This window comes from Balaenoptera ricei, chromosome 2, assembly GCF_028023285.1.
Source record: "Balaenoptera ricei isolate mBalRic1 chromosome 2, mBalRic1.hap2, whole genome shotgun sequence".
NCBI lineage: Eukaryota > Metazoa > Chordata > Mammalia > Artiodactyla > Balaenopteridae > Balaenoptera > Balaenoptera ricei.
This window is the reverse complement of record NC_082640.1, coordinates 39,325,917-39,342,650: the sequence shown is the minus strand read 5'-3', so window position 1 is coordinate 39,342,650 and position 16,734 is coordinate 39,325,917. Positions and strand designations below refer to the sequence as shown.

The following is a 16,734-nucleotide window of genomic DNA, read 5'->3' as shown; positions in this document are numbered from 1 at the left end:
TTGGCCACGCCGTGGCTTGCAGGATCTTAGTTTCCCCCGATCAGGAATTGAACCCTGGCCCACAGCAGTGAAAGCTCAAGTCCTAACCACTGGACCGCCAGGGAATTCCCTGTGTTTCTTTTTTTTTGAGGAATCTCTATACTGTTTTACACAGTGGCTGCACCATTTTACATTCCCACCAACAGTGCACAAGGGTTCTAATTTCTCCATATCCTCACCAACACTTGTTACTTGTGGTGTTTTTGATAATAGTCATCCTGACAGGTATGAGGTGATACCTTGTTGTGGTTTTGATTTGCATTTCCCTGATGATTAGTAATGTTGAGTATCTTTTTCACGTATTTATTGGTATATAGTTTATTTTTAACTCATTCTTTTTTATGTCTGTGTTTTTAAAAATGTATCCCAGGGACTTCTCTGGTGGTCCAGTGGTTAAGAATCCTCCTTCCAATGCAGGGGACACGGGTTCAATCCCTGGTTGGGGAACTAAGATCCCACATGCCGCAGGGCAACTAAGCCCGTGCGCCGCAACTACTGAGCCCGCACACCTCATCTAAGATCCCGTGTGCTGCAACTAAGACCCGACACAGCCAAAAAAGAAAAAAACAGTATTCCATAGCACAGTTTGACATGTTTTAAGTTGAACCACATTAAATTGCTGATATTTGACTGAGGTGTTTCCATCTGTGGTATATAATTTAGAAATTCACATACACATTTTAGGGGTACGTGACCAGCTGAGGTTGGAGACAGTTGAGCTGGATTCCAAAGGGCAGGTTGCCTGTAGGGAGAGGTATCTGACCCACTGTTATGATTCATCCACTCAGCCTGTGTCCTGTGCTGGGAGTTCAGAGAAGGCCATACAGTGGCAGCCTTCGAACCTGCCAAAGGCATTGCAGGTGCCAACTGGCAGGACGTGTGTCTTGTAAGGCTGAGGTTTGCCCTGAATGACTCACTTTCCTCCTGACCCAAGGAAATTTGTGGATTGGTCTGGCCAATGAGTGACACCAGTTAAACCTGGGAAGCATCCCCACTAGGAAATCCCCAGCCCATCCCCCTGGCTGGGGTCAGGGATTCCTCCCCTAGGCTGTTACTCACCAATGCTTGTGTCCAACCTCAGAGCGCACAATACATTTGAAAAAATTCAGTGTGATCCAGGCAGGGTTCCAGGTGCTGGGGGATCCCCACAGCGAACCAGGTAAGTGGGAGGGGGAACAGTAAGTGAACAAGTACAATTTGTGGTATCTCAGATGGCATCAATTCTTATAGAAGAAACCTGGGAAGGGGATGAGGGTGTAGTTTTAAATAGAGGCCAAGGAAGGCCTTGGTGGGAGACCTGAGGGAAAGGAAGAAAACTGGATAGATAACCTGGAGGAAGAGCTTTCCAGACTGGCACAGCAAATGCCCAGGCTCTGGGGACAGAGAAAAAGCCAGTGTGTGGGAAGGAGGTGAGAAGGGGGTGCTGATTGAAGGTGTGGGAGAGGGGCTGACCTTGTAGCACGACTGTACATCTCCTTGACCTGAAGGCGCAGACCTGATTATACCCCTGCTAACCCTAAGGCCTAGCACGTGATGAATGAATTAAGGAATGACTGATCTCTTCTGAAGGAGTCAACATGTGAATACACAGAAGGCCATGGATTTAGGTCAAAACCTAAAAAAGAGTCTTAGATTGGATAGTGGTGCAAGATGAGATTGGAAAGGCAGGTGGGACAGATGTAAGAGGGTCTTGGGGACTGCGTGGGATTGAGGTTTGATTTTTTTTTTGGACAGCAGGAAATCACTGTAGGTTCTTGAGCAAAGTGCCATGACAGTGTAAGAGATTCAGTTTTGGAGAACTTAATCTGGTAAGATTTGAAGGATAATTTAGAGCAGGGCATGAAGATGGAGGTAGGGCAGGTGAGGACTGGGGTAGGGTGTGGGTAGAAAAGGAGAAATGCAGAGAAGACTGGAAGATGCAGGTTTGGAGTTGACCACGGAGCAGGTTTAGGACCCGTGGGGAAAAGAATCGCAGGGGCGAGTATGTGTTCTGTCTGAGTCCTGAGGTGGCCAGTGGAAGAGAGGGGGTGAGGCCTGTAGTGGGGATGTTGATGTGGGCCGATCACCAGAGGGTGCATGGGGTCCTACGGGGACTGTAGAAACAGAAACCTCCAATTGGATCTTTAGGGGGTTACTTTTTCAATGCATGTTCATTTAAAGTAATGGGAATTTTGCTTCATCTCCCCCTAAATGAGGGTGACAATCCTTTATGCATTTGAGAAACAAAAAATTCCCAGACAGCCTGAATTCAAGAAAAAGTAGCTCATTCAGAATGGGAACCCCAAATAACCTTTTCTAACTCAACTTCCCACCAGTTGAATGACAAACAGGAACAGTGACTTATCCTTTAAACATACTTCAGTATCTGGTTTTCTTTTTGAGGTCTGTTAAATGAAGCTGGATGTCACTTGGTGAAAACACTGAGAACCTGGGGAGAAATTCCTTTCGAAGCCACAAATCTTTGTGACAACGGGGGGGGGGGGGCTGTCAGATTCGACAGCTCAAAGCTTGTTCCATATGGATCTGGGGTAGGAGGCAAGATGGGAGTGCTCAACTCACCACAGTATATAATGGACAATTTCCTCATTAAAGCTGATTCTATTTTTGCCCCGGATGTAACTCATTCATTTATTCAATAAATGTTGAGTGCTCCCTATGTGTTAGGCATTGTTCTAAGGGGTCAAAGTTCTAGCTTGGGAGAGCGTAGCCCCTGGGAAACACGGCCGGGCTGGTGGGGCTCCCTCCAGGCCTGCTTCTCCTTGTCCTCAAACAGTGTCAGTCCAGCTGGAGGCAGAGCACGTCGAGGGCAGACAAATGACTCTTTCTGAGGCATCCCTGAGCCAATAGAGGCCGTAGGGCTTTACTGGGTCGGCAGTGGGGGATAGCCCCCCCTTGCACCCCAACCTTCTCCTGCCCTTCCCAATCAATAACCTCAGTGTCCCAAGAGCCAGCTCTCCCTGCCCCCATAAAAGACCTCACAGAGGGACTTCCCTGGTGGTCCATTGGTTAAGACTCCACACGCCCAATGCAGGGGGCCCGGGTTCGATCCCTGGTCAGGGAACTAGATCCTGCATGCCACAACTAAGAGCCTGCATACCGCAACGAAGATCCCGCATGCCACAACAAAGACCTGGTGCAGCCAAATAAATAAATATTTAAAAAAAAAGACCTCACAGAGTTTTCAGATTGGTGGCGGCACCCCGGAAGTTGTGGGACATTCCCTGGGCTCCAGTCCTGGGGATGTTTATTCCCTGGCCAGAGGATGAGAAATGAAAGACAGATGTTGCAATCCACTCCATCCACATCAGCTGCGTCATCCGAGGAGGGGGAGGGCTTGAGCGATTGGGTGGAGGGCAGGGGCAAAGTGGGACACCCAGACACGGAGCCGGCCAGCTTCATCAATTCTGGCTCAGGACACCGAGCTCCCCACCTTCCGGCAGCCCAGCCCATGTGCCCGGCCTCCCGCCCCTGATTTCACTTGATAGCAAACCAGAAACTGAAACAGGGTGAGGATTCCCGGCTTGAAGTCAGAGATGAGTCACTGCTAAGAGCAACTGCAGTAGCTGAGAAGGGGCACCAGAGAGGCAGGCAGGTGAGAGTGGGAGACAGGATGGTGGGTTCAAGGCATTTCTCTGGGGTAGCAGCCAGGGGAGGGGCTGGGAGGGGGCATCCTGGTCCTGAGGCTGCCGGGCAGGACCAGAGAGAGGCCCTGGGACCGCCGGCTGAAGAAGCCAGTTGGGGTGGCAAGAGGCCAACTTCCTTCTGTGCCAGGTGGTGTTTGTGACAAAGGGCAGGGCAGAGGGTGTAGGCTGGCTGGGAGGTGGCTGAGGACGCCTGGGGTCTCAGCTGGCCCTCATGTGATGCCCCTCCTGCCGCCCCCTCTCCAGCGCATCTGAGGGTCCCGGTGGAACATGGCAAGAGGCATGCATGTGGTGGCCATGGACTGCGAGATGGTGGGGCTGGGGCCCTTCAAGGAGAGCGGCTTGGCTCGCTGCAGCCTCGTGGACTACCACGGCAACGTGCTCTACGACAAGTTCATCCGGCCCGAGGGCGAGATCACCGACTACAGAACCCCCGTCAGCGGGATCACGGCTCAGAACATGGAGGAGGCCACCCCGTTTGCCGTGGCCAGGCTGGAGGTAAGAGAAGGGCCATATGCCAGCCAGGCCAACACACATATACTCCCCCCCACACACACATACACACTTCCCCGGCACCTCCCCTGGTTGCTGGAGCTGTGACCTGTGACCCCAGCCATGTCAGATTCCCTGGCACCCGTGCGTGGGGAGCACCAGGGCATGAGAAACCCGTTGGTGTGTCCATCACATCCCTGAGGAGGCTTCCTGCCATCAGACAACCTTAGACTCGTATCTGGGAGCAGCCTTCGGGTCATCTGGTCCACCTTGCTGGTCTTACAATGGGGAAGCTGAGTCCTGCCTGCTGTTCCCTGCACACTGATTTGGGAGCTAGATTCCTCCTTCTTTCCTCTATACCGGCTGCCTCTGGGGAGCCCTGTGGGGGAAATGGGGGATGGGTCCTGGGTGGAGGCCCTCACTGGCTGGGCGCTTGGCAGGGCGCCCTCCTGGTCCTGAAGGACAGGCCAGCCAGAGCCCACTGAGCTCAGGGAGAGCTTGCTCCCAGACCCACCGCAGGCCATCCACTCATAGTGATGGGTGTGACACACCAAAGTCTCCCATTCTCTTGCCCTTCAACTTGTTGTGACATCTCCAGTCTACTTTCTGTTTCTCTGAATCACTAGAAGAAAAGGAAACTCAACCACTCTAGAAGTGGCACCAGGGTTAGTCATTTCTGGGAAGGTGAACTCACATTGGGGAAGTTCATGAAGAACACAAAGAACTGAGGTTCACCTCAATCCCACATACTGCGCATGTGCCAGGCTCCAGGTGCCGGAGATAAGCCCACAACAATAGCCCCTGTTTTCTGAGCACTGGTTACTCACTGGATGCTCTCCTGAGCTCCATCCAGGAGCTCATTCATGCCTCACAAAACAGTCTGCCAAAAGTGTCTTCAGGAGCTGTTAGCTCAGAGCTAAGAGGGCCAGGTTTGATTCCTGGCTTTGTTCCTTACCTGCTAAGTTACCTTGAGCAAGTTCCTCACCCTCTCTGTACCCCATTTCCCCATCTGGAAAAGAAAATGGGGGTGATGACAGCAGCAATCTCACAGGATTATTGTGAGGAACAGACATTGTGTGTCCCCATATTACAGATGAGGAAACTGAGGCTCTCTTGAACTAAATAGTGATTTGGTAGGGCTGCTGAAACAAAGTACCACAAAGTGGGTGGCTTAAACAACAGAAATGTCTTCTCTCACAGTTCTAGAGACTAGTTCTAGAAGTCCCAGATCAAGGTGTCAGCAGGGCTGGTTCCTTCTGAAGGCTGCAAGGGAAAACCTGTTCTGTGTCTCTCTCTTAGCTTCTGACAATTTGCTGGCCATCTTTGATGTTCCTTGGCTTGGAGAAATGTCACCCCAATCTTCGCCTTCATATTCACATGGCATTCTCCCTGTGTGCGTGTCTCACAAATTGCCCCTTTTTATAAGGACATCGGTTGTATTCGTTAGGGACTCAACCTATTCCATTATGACATCCTAACAATAACGTCTGCAATGACCCTATTTCCAAATAAGTCACATTTTGAGGTGGCTGGGGTTAGGATTTAAACAAATGAATTTGAGGGAGAACGCAATTCAACCCATAACACTAAGCAACTCGCACAAGTTCAGATAACTAGAATGTGGAAGGCTCGAAACCTCTAGAGCTGTGTGTCCAGTAGGGTCCCACCAGTTAGGGGTGACAGGTGAGCACCTGAAAAGTGGCTGGTCTGTCTGAATTGAGATGTGCTGTAAGTGTAAAATATGCACTGGATTTCAAAGACTTGATTGAAAAAAGAACCATAAAGTACTTCGATAATTTTAAAATATAGATTATATGTAGAATGGTAGTATTTTTATATATTAGGTTAAATAAAACATTAAAACTAATTTCACCTATTTCTCTTTACCTTTTAAAATATGGCCGGTGATGATTTAAAATTACCTATGTGGCTCACGTTATGTTTCTTTCTATTGGACAGCACTGTTCTAGAGGTACTAAGAGGGTACTAAGGAGCCCTGAGGAGGGGGCAGAGTACATCAGGGTGGTCCTGGAAAGGCTCCATGAGGCTGGTGCTATTTGCCAAAGGGGAGGGAGGATTCTGTGTATGCAACTTAGCGGGCCATAGAGAGCCACTGAGATTCTTGAGTAAGAGCATGGCAGGATCAAAACCGCTGTCAAGAAGACCTGAACGGGGCTGCTGGGGAGATGGATGGGAGTGAGGAAAGAGATGGCAGCAGAGAGAAGAGTCAGAGACCCCAGGGAGCAGTGACTTAGTCATCAGTAGCATCCAGAGGATCGGAAAGAAGGAAACGTTAGGACAGAGGAGGACAAAGGTGAGTCACCAAGAAGGGGAGGGCAACACGAAGAAAGGTGGGGTGGTTAGGTGCCGATGGGAGACCTAGGGATACTACATGGAGCTGCCCACACTCAGATCCCCACCGAGCAGTCAGGTGGGCGGCTTGGCCCCATCCCTCTCCTCCTCCCCAGCCTCCCTCCCCATCCCAGCAGCAGAAAGGGCAGAAGAGAAATGCAATTCCCTGGACACCCTCCAGCACTGGCCTGGGAGTCAGGACACCTCGGTCCTCATCCAGACGTGGTGCCAAAATGTTTTTGTTTCTCAGTTGGAGATTATGCCGGGCCCTTCCAGTGTGTAACATGGAGTGCCGTCTGGAGTAGGCACTTAACAGCCGTTCGAGGAGGGAGGCGGGGATCTAAAGACCAGGCAGCTCTTTGGAACCACACCTGCCGTTCACATTTCCTGCTCGATCACTTACTGGTTTGTGCGACCTTTGGCAAGTTACTGAAACTTTCTGAGCCTGAGTTTTCTCATCAGTGAAGGGGGAGTACTAATGCCTCCTTCCTGGCCTTGTGTAGGTTGGGTGTAGTGATGTGGTCTGTATCCCTAAGCACAGTGCCCGCTTCATGGCTGATGGTCATCAATGTGCCTGTGGAGAGAACAAGGCAGAAAGTCAAATTTTACATCCCGTCCCCTCTCCAACTTCCCTTGAGAACCTCGGTCTTAGATTCTGGCCCTCGTTTTCTGCCTGCTGCACAATGTATGCTCCCTGCCCATGTCTTCTACCCTGCTGCCAGAGACACTTCCCCAGGCCTGGCTCAGATCATAGCCCCCGCTCCCATCCCCACCCCCTGGTTCAAATACCTCCAAGGCTCCCATTGCCTAAGGTCCGGCAACCCAACGTCCATGGTCCTCTAAATACCACCTACCTACCTTTTCTGCCTTCTCTCTCAGCTCAGCTGTGCTTCAGACCCAACCCTACTCTCTCCCATCCCCCATCCCTTTCCCTAGAAATACTGCCATTCTGGCAGGCCCAGGCCAGAGGAGTCCTGTGTGATGCCCTGCCCGACCCCCTCACCCTCCCCACCCCCAACTCTACCCCCCTGGGGGTCTCACCCTCCTTGCTATAGCCCACACACTTCCTTTCTTTCTTTGGCCGCACCGCATGGCTTTCGGGATCTTAGTTCCCCAGCCAGGGATAGAACCCGTGCCCCCTGCAGTGGAAGCACTGAGTCCTAACCACTGGACCGCCAGGGAATTCCCATAGCCCACACACTTGAGAGCTTGCCTAGCCAGACACACGAATCTGTCTAGCTCCACAGCTCCTGCCATGTACTTTATCTGCCCCAGGTTGGATACTGTGCTTTGAACATAGAAGGTGCCCTGAGAATGTTGGTGGGACTGGAGTTGAATTGATTTTCACAATATAGGAGTTCTGGCAGCTGCGTGGAAGAGAATTGCCTCTGCCTTCGTGTTGGCCTTTGCTGTCAAGATACAGTAATACACATACAGCCCAGGGGGCAGGGAGCAAGCACTGTCTTGATTTATTTTTTAAAAATATTTATTTATTTTATTATTTATTATTTATTTTGGCTGAGCTGGATCTTCGTTGCGGCGTGCGGGATCTTTAGTTGGAGCATGTGGACTTTTAGCACACTGTCTTTAGACTTGGCTGGATGTGGGATCAATCCCAGCTCTGCCACCTGATTGCCCTGTGTCCTCCGGCTTGTTGCTAAACCTCTCGGTGGCCCTCAGTAGGATCCTCTGTAACACAGGGGTGATGAAGCAGCACAGGTGTATCCAGCCTCACGTCCAGGCCCTGCTCTAAGCACTTTTCATACCCCACTACCTTTACACCCCACCACAACCCTGGGAGGTAGTTAACTAGTATCATCACCCCATTTCGCAGATGAGCAAACTTAGGCACAAGGCTGAGCAAATTGTCCAAGAAAGGGGTGGAGCAGAGACTCAACTTCTGGCCCGAGGGCTTGCTTTGTGATGTTCTGATCCTGTGATCACAGTGCGTAAATGCGTGCTGTGAATGCTAAGTGCTTGATGTACGAACAGGTAGTGTCGGCGCAGCGTGGGAGTGAAGCTGTGGTTATGAGGCAACCGCCATCATCTGTTTTCACAAACAAGGACACTGAGGCACCTTGACCTCACTCATCACCCACAGTATTTTAATCCCAAAGACCAGGCTCACAGATCCCAAGCTGTGCTGGGGAGCCCCCAAAGGGCAGAAGCCTGTTAGCCATTTATCAGACCCCACAAGTCAGGTGACACCTCTCAGCCAAGCTACCAGCTCACCGGGCATTGGTTTCTTGCAGGCCTTTTTCAAAGGTGGCTCGCCAGCCTGTCTCTTCCTGCAAGTGGGCCCGGCTAGCAGTGAGCCATAGACCAGGCCATAGATGCCAGGCCGGCTCCAGGGAGCCACGGAGCGCCCCAGTCCACCCAGGGCCCATGCAGCCACGAGGCACTAGGATTTTGAGGGGGCTCTCCTCACCCCCTTTTCTGTTTTTTATTTTTTGTAATGGGATGACATTGCTTTTATAATGCAAGGTAACTTGCCTTGTTATCTTCTGACGCCTATAGGTCTCACTGTCATCCAGCACGGTGGTTCTCAGTGCACTGTGATTTTGCCCCCAAGGGCAAATCTGGAGGCGATATCTGGAGGCATTTAGCAATATCTGGAGGCATTTCTTTTTTTTTTTTTTTTTTTTTTTTTTACAGTAAGATCAGATATTTTTATTTTATTTTATTTTATATTTATTTTTTAAACATCTTTATTGGAGTATAATTGCTTTGCAATGGTGTGTTAGTTTCTGCTTTATAACAAAGTGAATCAGTTATACATATACATATGTCCCCATATCTCCTCCCTCTTGCATCTCCCTCCCTCCCACCCTCCCTATCCCACCCCTCTAGGTGGTCACAAAGCACTGAGCTGATCTCCCTGTGTTATGCGGCTGCTTCTCACTAGCTATCTATTTTATGTTTGGTGGTGTATATATGTCCATGCCACTGTCTCACTTTGTCCCAGCTTACCCTTCCCCCTCCCTGTATCCTCAAGTCCATTCTCTAGTAGGTCTGCATCTTTATTCCCGTCTTGCCCCTAGGTTCTTCTGACCATTTTTTTTCTTTCTTTTTTTTTTTTTAGATTCCATGTATATGTGTTAGCATACGGTATTTGTTTTTCTCTTTCTGACTTACTCCACTCTGTATGACAGTCTCTAGGTCCATCCACCTCACTACAAATAACTCAGTTTCGTTCCTTTTTATGGCTGAGTAATATTCCATTGTATATAGGTGCCACATCTTCTTTATCCATTCATCTATTGATGGACACTTAGTTTGCTTCCATGTCCTGGCTATTGTAAATAGAGCTGCAATGAACATTGTGGTACATGACTCTTTTTGAATTACGGTTTTCTCAGGGTATATGCCCAGTAGTGGGATTGCTGGGTCGTATGGTAGTTCTATTTTTATTTTTTTAAGGAACCTCCATACTGTTCTCCATAGTGGCTGTATCAATTTACATTCCCACCAACAGTGCAAGAGGATTTGGAGGCATTTCTTTTTTAAAAAATTTATTTATTTATTTATTTATTTATTTATGGCTGTGTTGGGTCTTCGTTTCTGTGCGAGGGCTTTCTCTAGTTGCGGCGAGCGGGGGCCACTCTTCATCGCGGTGCGCGGGCCTCTCACTATCGCGGCCTCTCTTGTTGCGGAGCACAGGCTCTGGACGCGCAGGCTCAGTAGTGGAGGCATTTCTGATTGTCACAAGTGAGGTGCGGAAGGCTGCTACTGACATCCAGTGGCTTGAGGCCAGGGATGGTGCGGAACATCCTACAATGCACAGGACACACACTCACACCAAAGGAGTATCTGGCCCCAAATGTTAGTAGTTCCAAGGCTGAGAACCCTGTTCTACAGAGAGCCCCACAAATCAGACTGTCAGCACAGGAAGGAACCGGCGAGGAGACCAAGGTCCAGAGAGGGGCAGTGACTTGCTAAGGACACACAGCAAGCTGGGCTACAACTCAGTGCTCAGATGCAGGGCTCTCAGCTGAGAAGTCAATGCTCTTTTAATTCATTTTTTAATCTAACGGTAATTGTCCATAGACTGTAACTCATTTTTGTAAGTAAATGCTCTTCTAATGTTAACCTGGTATACTGAGAAGCATCCACCCCATGACGGGGATTGGGGAATGATAATGACACTCTTAGTTTGCAAATAAAGAAACTAAATCTTGTGTGGCATTGTGGTTTAGGTGGGAAACAGAAAGGAAGCCACAGTAGCTTGTGAACAGGGACTGGTTTCAGCTGTACCAAGCGCTGTAGCCCTTGCCTGGGTTGAAGTGCCCTGTCGGGGCCCCGCCACCTGGCAGGTCTCTCTGGGGCTCAGCCAGATGGAGGAGGACGACTTTGTCATCCAGGTTTACCCCGGGTAAGCAGACAGAAGCTGGGGGCAGGGGCACCCAGAGAGCCTGGCAGGGGACAGAAGGAAAGAGGGGGACCAGGGCCACTCCTGAAGGTGACAGTAGGGGACCTGGGCCTCCACAAGGGCAACATTCTTCAGAGTCCCTTATAATCATGTCTCCTGGCAGCCAGGAATGAATGAACGGACAGATGGAAGAATGGATGCATGATGGGAGCAGCGGGCTCTAAGGGGCTGTACAGGCATCGGTGCCGGGATTTCCAAACTTGGCAGATGGGAAGAATACCCTGGAACATTTGCTAATGCCCCTCCCCTGGCGATGTTGATTCCGCAGGTCTGGAGTAGCGCCCTGCCCTCTGGATTTCTAACAAGGGTCTCGGGTGATTTTTTTGATCAGGCCTGGGAAATACTTGGACTAGATGGAAAACACAGTGGAAAGAGAATTCGGGCAGACACCAGGGCCTGTCACTCCTCTGCGTGTGACATGGGTACACACCACTGGCACCCCCCTTTCCCTGTTGGTAAGATGGCATGACAATCCCCGCCTCACAGGGGCCATATTCCTGATTCAAGAAATCTTCAGTGAGTGCCGTCATGGGCCCAGCAGTAGAAATTATTAATTTCCACCCTGAAATTAATAATGCTAATATAATCCCTAGGTTCTCAGTAGGTAGTAATAACAACAACTGTGATAATAGGAACAGGGTCAGGCAGATCCGGACACCGCATCTCAGCAATCAACTCACCAGCTGTGTGACCTGTGCAAGCCTCTTACCCTCTCTGATCCACAACCCCCTTCACTATAAAATGACACTAAGAATATTCTTGTTGAGAGGCCCCATGATGAGGTGAGGAAAGTACCTGGCCCAGTGCCAGGCAATGAGAACAGATCGATGAATGTCCCTTTCCCCCAACCACTCCAGTTCTTTCCAGGAATTTGAGCCTCCCTCCCCTGTGTTTGGCACACCTGCCTCATGACACTGATTCAGGGCAGGTCCGAAGCCAGCAGGTCACACAGCCCTGAGGCCCATCCAGCTGGCACCTCCACACCACCCTGGGTTTCCCTCCCAGCCCTGCCACAGAAAGTCCATGGAGACTCACCTCTCCAGGCCCTCACCTTACAAATGGGGAAACTGAAGCCCAGAGACCGTCTTCGACCTCCCTGAGGCCACATAGCGAGTCCCAGCAGCCTTTCCCTGCCCGGTGCCCAGCATCTTTGTCCTGAAGAGTTGGCATCTCTCTGCTAAACAGACTGTTCTCCTCCTTTCCCTACTTCTTCCTTCCTTCTGCTTGTCTACCTCTTATTTTATTTGTCTCATGATAAGTCTCATGGTCCTGAATGTACCCCTCTCCCCCCGCCACCACCGGGACCCTGGGGCTCGGGAAGTGATGAATTTCCCAGGAATCTACCTCACAATGACTCGGCCCTCTTCCGCCTGGGACCGGCTGCTGTGGCTGACTCTGGGGTGGCACAGTCCCCTCAGAGCTTTGTGTGAACTGGGCCTGAGTCAGCTCATAGACAGGAAAACAGGCCCCATTGTTCAGAAACATAAAGGATGTCAGCAAGGAAAGGCGTGTGACCCACAGCTGCCCAGCACAGCCACAGCCACTGGCCCTGGGCCTCTACCCCTCCCCTGCGTGCTGCCCAAGCCCTTTCCTCCACACGTAGGATCCCCCTCGAGCCGCTGCTCTGAGGTCGTGCGCCCTTACTACTCAGGGTGACCCACAGACCAGCGGCATCAGAACCACCTGTTAGAAATGCAGAATCCCACATCCGAATCCAGATTTTGGTGAGATTCACCAGGCGATTCCTCAGCCCAAGTGTGACAAGAACTGGTGTCCCTCAGGAGTGGCCCAGCTTTATTCTTTGAGTGCTTTCCCCAGTCCCTAGGTTGGGCGAGGGTCTGTCCAGAGGAGGACCCCAACAAAACCACGGTACCGGTGGGGCAGGCTGGTGACATTATGTGTTGATAGTGGATGGACCGACTCTGCCTCCAGTGCTGTGACCGTGGACAGGTCACCTCACTTCTTGGAGCCTTAGCTTCTTTCTGCAGAGTGGCCACAAGGGGGAGCAAGTCAAACGCCCCATGGGATGTCTGGGGAAGCCACTGGAAGCAGAAGCAGGACACGGGACGGTGTTAGCCATCCAGAGGGCTCCTTCCTGGGGCACAGAGGAAGAGATGAAGGCTGCCGGAGAGCTGTCCTAGTTGGGCCTGAGATGGCCATGAGCTGCCCTTCAGCTGGCACCTGGTACAGCTCGCCCCAAGGTCCCCCTTCCGTCCTCCCCAGTGGCAGCCAAGGGAAGGAAAGGTGACCCGCCTGTGTGGCCAGTGATTGCGGCTCTCCATAGGGCCACCGTGGGAGAGGAGGTGAGAATGGAGGCCTGGGCATACGTGCAGGGCACAGGACTGGGGCACCCTGAGGGTTGCCCTCTGCAGTTTGGCCGCTGGGCTGGCAGAGGCCTGGAGCAGGCAGGTCTTTCAGCATAACGTGGTGGTGATAAGCAGGCTTTGAGGGCTGGCCCTGCCACGAACTAGCCGTGTGACTTGTCCCAGTTATCTAGTGACGCTTAGCACGTCACCCCAAAACGTAGTGCTCCAAACAGTGTCAATATTTATGTCGCTCAGGCATCTGCAATCTGGGCAGGGCTCGGCAGAAGGGGACAGCTGGTTGGCTGAGGCACCCGGCAGGCCCGGGATTAGAATCACAGGATGGTTCGCTCACCCACCTGTGCTGTGGCTGGTGCTGGGGCTCTTTGGGCACAGCTCCCTACCTCAGGGTGGTCTCCCCAGCATGGTGGCTTCAAGGTAACTCAGGGCTCCCGGGACACTGGCCCCATAGAGAGATCAGAAGTCACACAGCCCGGCCCATATTCAAGGTGAAGGGAATTAGACTCCATCTTTTCTGTGAGGAGTGTCAAGTAATCTGCAAATATTTTAAATTCATCAGAGTCACCTTGAATAAATTACTCCACTTCTTAGCACTTTAGTTTTTTCAACTGCAAAATTCAGTTAAACACAACCCTCCCTCATAGCTGTATGGCTTTTCTGTGGCTGCTATAACAAAACCGTAGACTTGGTGGTTTAAAAGAACGAAAATTTATTGTCTTACACTTCTGTGGTTCAGAAGTCTGATGTGGGTCTCACTGGGCTGAGATCAAGGTGTCAGTAGGGCCGTGTTCATTTCTGGAGCCTTTGGACGGGGATCTGTTTCCTTGCCCTTTCCTGCTTCTATGGCTGCCCCTGTTCCTAACTCTCAGCCTCTTCCTCCACCTCCACAGCCAGAGGCAGCCTGGCAAGTTCACATGGCAGATCTCTCTGACCTCCACATATAAGGACCTTGGGATTATGCTGGGCCCACTCGGATCATCCAGAAACTCTCCCTATTTTAAGGCCATTTGATTAGCAACCTCAAGTCCATCTGCAACTTTAATTTTCCCTTGCCGTGTAACATGTTCACAGGGCCTGGGGATTAGGGAGTGGGCATCTCTGGGAGGTCAACCCGCCTGCCACAGGAGGGTTGTTAAAAGGATTAAACGACATAATGTATGTGATGCACAACGAGTGCCTGGCTCATGGGACCATGGCCATTGCTATCACACAGAAACCACGGAAGGAGTTGGGATGGGCCTTCCGGCAGCGCTGAACTGTTGAGGGTGAAGGGGTCTGGTCCAGTCTCCTCATTTTATCGATGATATATACGTTCCAAGCCCAGAGAGGGATGGTGATTTGTTCATAGTCACACAGCAAGTCCAGGAGGACTTTGCTCATAGTCACACAGCTCAGGCCAGCACCCCCCCCCCCCACATGATGTCACCAAGTTGCCCCAGACCCATCCGAAGTACCCTGGGTGACATTTAGGGTGCGTGTCTTCCTGGCCAGATCCTGCAGCTCCTGAAAGGCAAGCTGGTGGTGGGTCATGACCTGAAGCACGACTTCAAGGCGCTGAAGGAGAACATGGGCAACTACGCCATCTACGACACGGTCGCGGACAAGCTTCTTTGGCGCGAGGCCGGCGTGCTGTACTGCCGGCGCGTCTCCCTCCGCCTGCTGAGCCAGCGCCTCCTTGGGCGGCGCATCCAGGTGAGAACCACCCCCTTCCCAGGCTGGGGCCGGACTGCCGGCTCTGGGGGCCTGGCCCTTCCCGCTAGGACTGTAAAGTCTCCCAGTAGCTCCGGAGCAAATATCTGGCCCCAAAGATGCTCAGCCTCCCCTTAGTCCTGAGAGGCTGTGTGCTGTGAGAGGGGCGGGGTTTCTCCAGGAGGGCAGGGCGTTTATCTGGGAGCTGACCCAGGAAGCCCTGCTAGAGTGAGGATGAGCGGCAGGGAAGGGAAGGCACCCAATCGAGGCGTTTTTGTGTGTTTTCAAAATCATGCCAGTTTCCCTGTGGGTAACTGAAGCTTAATCCCCCTGCCCAACTCTGCGAAATGGTGTAGAGCACAGAGCGCAGATGTATCCAGGGAGCCGCACTATTTACACACACCTCCCTTTCGGCAGGAACTGATGCTGCTCCCAGAGCCCTAATTCCTCAGCACTTGCAGCCACAGACAGAGCAGGCCCCCCCAGAGCCCCAGGCAGAAGCCTCTGGAATTGCCCCCCAGATAGGAAAGCGGCAGATATCCGATGAGGGGGATTCCAAAAAGTGAGAGAGGGACCCTGAGCTCAAACCCCCAGGCAAAGCAGTCTCCAGGAGCCGGCAAGCAGGTGTGTGCTGGGGGCTGGGAGCTCACCGGGGTGGAAGGGCCCAGGGAGGTGGGGTGGACACTAGGAGCTGCGGCCACACGTGGGCCCTTCCAGCTCCGCCGATGTTTATGAAGCACCTGCTCTGGGCCAGGCTGGACCAGAGGCTGAGCACCCGGGTGAGCAAGGCCCGGCCCATCCTTGAGAAACTCGTGGTTGAACGGAGGGTGGCCCGAGACCTGAGCATCAGCACATCTGTGGGGCATGTCCACAGAGGGGAGGGCAGGTGTCCTGGAGCAGGGACAGAGGACGGGGGGCAGGCAGGACACCAGGTCTGAGTGGAGTGTGACGGGGCCGTCTTAGTGGAGGAGGCAAGAGAGGGGGCGCCGGGGAGGGGAGAGCCCGAGCCCCAGCCTGAGGAGTTGGGGGTGGCTTGGCTGGGGAGCAGGAATGTGTAGGAGACAGGGGATGGGCCTGACGTTGGGCCCCTCTGTTGGGCTTGTGGCACCAGGGACCAAGGACAGAGTGTCAGCACGTGGATTCACTGAAGAGCCCTGTTCTCCACGTGCTGAGCAAGGAGCCCCTTAGAGACATCTGTGTCCACATTCCTCGGTGCCCTGGGGCTCCCTGTGAGAAATGCTTCAGCCCCTCTGGGTCTGAGGCCAAGTCTGCAGTGCCCGGCCCACACCCAGCGGATCGTAAGCACCTGGAGGGCACGGCCTGGCCCTCAGGATGCTGGATTCTGTGCCTGGCCATGCCTGGGTCTAGTGCTAATGGGTGAAGCCAGGCCTGCTCCAGCCCCCTGCTGAGTCCAGGGTGTCAGAGGCCCGGGAAGACTCACCCGCTGACCCACTTGAGCCCTGTAAGTCAGGGTGCAAGCAGGGAAGGCCCAGGTCACATGGGCGCCTGGATTCAGCCGCACCCCAAGTCCCCACTCTGTACCTGTGTCTGCAGGACAGTGTGTTGGGACACAACTCGGTGGAAGACGCCAGGGCAACAATGGAGCTCTACCGAATCTCCAGGAGAATTCGAGGACTATGAGGGCTGCGCGTCTGGTGGTATTCAGCACCCTCCGCAAGGACTACAGACCTTCGTCTCTTCAAAACAAAAATGCCCTTGCTTTTGGAAAATACATTTTTAGCAATAAAATGGCTCTATATTTTCTCTA

The 16,734-nt window shown here is 52.2% G+C and overlaps 1 protein-coding gene across 2 annotated transcripts in view; it reads left to right on the top strand.

Annotated features, from left to right (window-relative positions):
- The window catches only part of ISG20 (interferon stimulated exonuclease gene 20), a 22,984-nt gene extending 6,250 nt beyond the window's left edge, over positions 1–16,734 (top strand). The window contains exons 1-4 of one of the 2 annotated variants that reach the window (XM_059912514.1): positions 3,408–3,631; positions 3,927–4,178; positions 14,769–14,969; positions 16,521–16,734. In XM_059912514.1, coding sequence (XP_059768497.1) covers positions 3,951–4,178; positions 14,769–14,969; positions 16,521–16,607 — 516 coding nt within the window. In that variant the 5' untranslated portion in view covers positions 3,408–3,631; positions 3,927–3,950 and the 3' untranslated portion in view covers positions 16,608–16,734. Of the gene's footprint in view, positions 1–3,407; positions 3,632–3,926; positions 4,179–14,768; positions 14,970–16,520 lie in introns of those variants that run through there. The other variant, XM_059912515.1, reaches the window with a different exon arrangement.